This window comes from Eubalaena glacialis, chromosome 1 (genome assembly GCF_028564815.1).
Source record: "Eubalaena glacialis isolate mEubGla1 chromosome 1, mEubGla1.1.hap2.+ XY, whole genome shotgun sequence".
Taxonomy (NCBI): domain Eukaryota; kingdom Metazoa; phylum Chordata; class Mammalia; order Artiodactyla; family Balaenidae; genus Eubalaena; species Eubalaena glacialis.
In genome coordinates, this window is record NC_083716.1 from 66,571,195 (window position 1) to 66,577,194 (window position 6,000).

Below are 6,000 nucleotides of genomic sequence, written 5' to 3' on the forward strand. Positions count from 1 at the left end.
ATCTGCTTTAATAAAACAGTATTAGCTAACATGTGTTGGGAATTTACTATGTGTAGTTCTTTACATATATTACTTTACATCTATTATCTTGTTTAATGTTAATTTTACATATATTAATTTATTTAATCCTCATTACAAGTTTGTGAGGTTGGTACCAATATTATAAATTTGTTTATTTATTTGTTTTTATTTTTGGCTGTGTTGGGTCTTCGTTGCTGTGCGCGGGCCCTCTCCAGTTGCAGCCAGCGGGGGCCACTCTTCGTTGCGGTGAGCGGGCCCCTCATTGCGGTGGCCTCTCTTATTGCGGAGCATGGGCTCCAGGCGTGCGGGCCTCAGCAGTTGTGGCACGCAGGCTCTAGAGCGCAGGCTCAGTAGCCATAGCGCACAGGCCCAGTTGCTCCGTGGCATGGGGGATCTTCCCGGGTCAGGGATCAAACCCATGTCCGCTGCATTGCCAGGCGGACTCCCAACCACTCTGCCAGCAGGGAAGCCCAGGTTGGTACCAATATTATTCTCATTGTATAGATGAGAAAACTGAAGCCTAGAGAGGTTGAATAATTTTCTCAAGGTTATCCAGCTTGTATGTGGCAGGGAAGGGGTCTGAACTGAGGCAGTTTGGTTGCAGAGTCTGCATTCTAAGGCATTGCACTATTCTGAGAAGATACCTTATCTGTAAGTAGCTTTATAGACATCTGACCCATGTATATATCCACAGAGGTTAAACTCTCGGCTCCCCAGCTATACTACCTGGGTTCACATCCTAGCTCTACTATTTATTATCTGTATTACTTGGTAAAAGTTACTTAACTTCTCTACACTTCAGTTTTCTCATCTACAAAATAGAGATCAGAATTGTACCTTCTCATAAAGTTACCATGAGGATTAAATGAGACGATCCATGCAAAATGCTTAGCACAGTGATTTGCCTACAGCAGGCCCTTGATAATTGTTAGCTGTTGTTATCATTTCTTTGTCTATCTGGCCATCCCACTTTATTTATCTTGTACAGGTGTGTTATGTACACACACTTTAACTGTCCTCCAAATTCTTGATTCTCATGGTTGTGATACAACACCCCACTAGAATTTAGCCTTTAAGTAAAAGGTTCCTGAATGTTCTCAAACACTTCTTACAAAAAAGATAATTCGATAGTTTGTGGTGAACTATAGTCTTTCTAGAGATAGTCACTTCAAAACTCTCTTTGGGGAGAACTTTTACATGCTCACTACTTGTTGGGAATAAAGATTCTTAGAGCTTCGTTCAGGTGCCTCTGCTGGTTACCCAAGAGATCCTTTCATAGAGCCTGCAGTTGACTGCATCAGCCGCATAACTGGCAGTGGTTATAATATAACAAACCAATGAAAGCAGAAGCTCGAATGTCCTGAAAACAGTGTTTTAGGCAAACATACACATACAAACACCCACCCACAGGCATCCACAGACAAACACGTGAATGTTTCTCCATTTAGCCTTGGAATGTTCAGATCTGGGCTTCCGGAACCCCTGGGGCCTCCCTGTGACTTTATGTTTCAGATTCAGACCTATTCTGAGTTCACCAGAGTTGAGGGGGTTGATCATGTCAGATTCTCACACTGAGGCCCCACTTAAATCCCTTTCATAAAGATTCTATAAAATTTTCTCTTTCTTTTCAAAAATAGTTATTTAGATATTTAAAAACCCCAAAGTAATATGAGCTTATCATTAAAAATTCAAAGAATCACATATAGACAACAATTTAGTGTCTACCCTAGTCTCATCCTTCTCTGCTTCTACTTCCTGAAGTAACCAATGCAGATGCCCAGGTGTGTCTCCTTCCATAGCCTTTGTTTGTCTATGCTAAGCATATGTATAAGCATATGTTCGTTTGTGAGGGCTTTACAAATAAAGAATGGGGTTATACTGTGCACATTCCTCTCTGTTATACAGTAGCTAAGAGCACAGACTCTGGAACCAGAGCCTAGCTTTTCCCACTGATGAGTTGTGTGACCTTGGGCAAGTGAGATAACCTCTCTGTATTTGCATTTTCTTATCTCTATATAATGGTTAAAATGTTTGTGTCTACCTCTACCTTGTAAGGTCTTTTTTTTTTTTTTTTTTTTGTCTGCGCTGGATCTTCGTTGCTGCTGCGCGTAGGCTTTCTCTGGTTGCGGTGCGCGGGCTTCTCATTGCGGTGGCTTCTCTTGTTGCAGAGCACGGCCTCTAGGCGTGCTGGCTTCAGTAGTTGTGGTGTGCGGGCTTCCACGGGCTCTAGAGCGCAGGCTCAGTAGTTGTGGCGCACGGGATTAGTTGCTTGGCGGCATGTGGGGTCTTCCCGGACCAGGGATCGAACCCGTGTGCCCTGCATTGGCAGGCGGATTCTTAACCACTGCGCCACCAGGGAAGCCTTTTCTTCTTTTTTTTTTTTTTTGTAAGGTCTTTTTGAGCAGTAAATAACATATGTAAAATATTTAGACCTGGTACATGGCCATTGCTTTTTTAATGTTAGCTTTTATTACTATGGGACTCCTCCTTAGACCCTTATATTTAGAATGAACTCATTAAGAATGAACAGCTGATAAATATTCCACAGTGTAGATATATTGTAATTTACTCAGAACAAATTGTGATGCCAGTTTTGATACCCTCACATTGTGAAATGTATTCTCTTCCTGTGGTTGAGGAATGAAGCAGAGGGGGTGAGAGGAGGGAGGATCACTGTTTTGAAAGCTGTTGTTGGAGAATAAGAATTATGCAATTTTGCTGAAGGCTGCATTTACCAGTATTTTCTTAATGCTGTTTAAGAGATTATTGGCTGTTCTGAGTAGTGCCTTAAAGTTGGGGTTTCATATGCCGAAGCACAGTTGCCTGATTATCTATAATTTCATTTGACTGCAGTGTAAATTTTTATAACATCAGCATTTAAGAAATATTATTCATGTCAGCTTTACCAAGCCCTGAGTGGCTTCCCACATAACTTTTCAGCATTTTTGTTAATTTCCTCAAGCAGTGCTTGATATTTACTTTGAAGTTTGCCTTCTGATGCCTCTTCTGTGATGAGCTTCTATCAAATAGTCCCCATGATTTTCTGATTCTTCATTGCAACCAGGAAAATAAGGAGCACGGCATCTGAAAACCCATGTGCGAGACAATCTTACTTTTACTTTCTTTTCATTTAAATATGCAATAAATGTGCCTTCTGATGAATACAATTCTAGAATCAAACATCCTGGAGTAAAAAAAATATGTAGCAGATGCTGTTGATGTGCTAACATATCCTCCGGGCATTGCCAACCCTACAGCTCCCACCAGAGGGCTTTCTCTGGCAGTGGGTCCAGCTTGGCAGCAGTGAGTGGGCAGTTAAGTACCAGGGAGTAAACACGCTGTGGGTGTAGCCATCAGATGATAATGAATGGGAGTGGGAGGCCAAATTCCCCAGCGCCTTCACCCTTCAAGTGGAATAACTCTGAGGGGTCTTTATAGACTTGGTTCCTTTCCCTACCAGGGTCTCCTGGGATCACCTCCCCAATTAGCCACTTGCATTCAAGTTCTTGTCTGGGGTCTACTTCTAGGGGGACCCAAACTGGAAAACATCTTTTCAAACTACAGAAATAACATGTATTTAGTGTAGAAATGTGAGAAAATATGGTCAAGCAAAAGGAAGAAAATACAATAACTTGTAGTCTTACCACTTAGGGAAATATTTATTATTGTTATTTTGGTATATTTTAAGATATGTTAGTATACCTAAAATGAAAAGGATATTACTGTACATATTTTGTGTGCGTGTTTCAATTACAGGTTGTCAGAAACAATTTCCTTTTTGCTTTTTCCCCAAATGGCAATTCTTTAGATTTTTTTCTCTGATAATTCTAAAGAGAGTGCAGATCCTATTTTCCTGGGATAATCACTGTCAACTATTCTGTGTATATTTTTTCCTACTAGATATTTAGATAATACTTTAAATATCAATGGAGGCATATTTAATATATTATTCTGTAACCTGCTTTTTCATTAGCAATATTATAAAAGTAAAAAATGATACAAGGCATACTTGTTCATCACAGAAAAATAAGAAAATACAGATAAACAAAAAAAGAGTATAAAAAATGAAAATCATATCTATTCCAACTCTTCAGGAATAGTTACTGTTAACATTTAGGGGTAATTCCTTATAGACTTAAAAAAATTTTATATAAATACCCATGTAAATATGAATTTATGAATGAGATCATGCTATCTAAACTGTTTCCTAACTACCAGTTACTTAGCAATATGTTATGAACATTTTTCTATGGTGATAAATATTAAAACATTGTTAATGACTATATCAAAGCCTTTTAACCAATTTTCTATTACTGAAGATTTAGACTGTTTCTTGATTTTTTAAACATTTACAAATGGTATCATAATAAACATCCTTAGAGTTAAGCCCTTGAGCGCATCATGATTATTTCATTAGGATAAATTTCTAGAAGTAGAATTATTGGCTTAAAGGTTTATACTTTTTAATGAGTTTGATAAATATTGCCAAATTGCCTGCTAGAAGAGTTTTGCCAGTTTACACTTCCTGCAGTAGAGAATGAAAATGACCTTTTCTCTAGTTTTCAACAAAATTGTTTATTAGAATAAAAAAAAAAATCTTACTACTGTGGAATAAATTATTTGTATTTCCAGGGATCCTTTCCATTGACCTTTTACTTTTGACAGCTATTTGAAAGTAGTTTCCAATTTGCTTGCAGATGAATTGTCAAAATTCCCACCACTGGAAGTATCTATAAATATCCTTTTATTAATAAGCATTTAAACACGTAAGGCCCTCTAATCCATATAAACCAATTCCTGTTCATAAGGATTCAAAAGTCTGGTATCCATTTCTGTAAGATATTAATAATTCACACCAAAGACTTACCCTTACATTTCACTTATTGCAATGAAATCGAATCAACAAGCTGTATTACTATTACAAATAAGCTTGACTTTTCCTACCTCTGATTTTAAAATATTCTCTTCTCTCTTCTACAGGTTTTTCAGATGTGAACTGTTGGCACCTTCGTTTCCGCTGGTCTGGGGATGCTCCTTCAGAACTCCTGAGGAAATTCAGAAACTATGAAATATGAAATGTCCCTGCTCCATAGGGGGGAGAGGGGGAGAGGGGGAGAGAGAGAGAGAGAGAGAGAGAGAGAGAGAGAGAGAGAGAGAGAGATCATTCCCTGTGCTGCCAACATACAGTCTTCGTTCAAATCTTAAAAATGTCATGTTTGTGAATTGCTGAGTACCAATTCATTCCTCCATCCTTGATCCTGTTCTCTCAATATGTTTTCTAAACAGGAAAATTTTTAGACTAGTTTCTTTCAATATTTAAGTAAATTACGGCTCTTAGATCCAGAGTAGATTGTATTATGTGCGTTTTCCTGTTAATGTTATTTATAGAAATCCATTAAAAATCGATCTCTATATTTAAATATTTCATTGATATACCATGATCTTTATGAGTGCTAGATGTACAAGAAATGTTTTCTGACGCTGGATTTAAAATGAAATGTGAAATTACTTGTCTAAACTCCATTGAATGAAATAAATAATTTTCCCAAACTTCATAATGAATTTATAATTCAACTGTATTTTTAAAATAATTTGAATAAGTATTTCTACTTCAATCTTAATAATTATAAATTTAAAAGGTTATTATTCATTTGAGAAAATGTTTTTACAAGATTTCTTTTATTATATAGCAGGGGATAAACTTATAAACTATGTTCTAACTATGAAAATGGGCCTGTTAGGTAACATATCCTTTTTAGATTGGAATTACTAGGTTTGTCATGTGTAGTCTATGGTTATTTTTTGTTTGGAAACAAGTGAATGAAAAATTAAGAAGAAAAATGATTTTAGAGCAGGGGTTCCTTGGTCAAAACAGAGTTTTCATTGGTCTATAGCAAAATGAAAAATATAAAAATATAGGAAGTTTTTTTAAAAAAAATAAATTTATTTATTGGCCGCGTTGGGTCTTAGCTGCTGTGC

General features: G+C 37.1%; 1 protein-coding gene across 1 annotated transcript in view; it reads left to right on the forward strand.

The window, feature by feature from the left end:
- Positions 1-5,514, forward strand: part of DNAJC12 (DnaJ heat shock protein family (Hsp40) member C12) — a 29,850-nt gene extending 24,336 nt beyond the window's left edge. The window contains exon 5 of the mRNA XM_061197841.1: positions 5,002-5,514. Within this exon, the coding sequence (XP_061053824.1) occupies positions 5,002-5,096 (95 nt within the window). The 3' untranslated portion in view covers positions 5,097-5,514. The remainder of the gene's footprint in view (positions 1-5,001) is intronic.
- Positions 5,515-6,000: the final 486 nt, after the last annotated feature.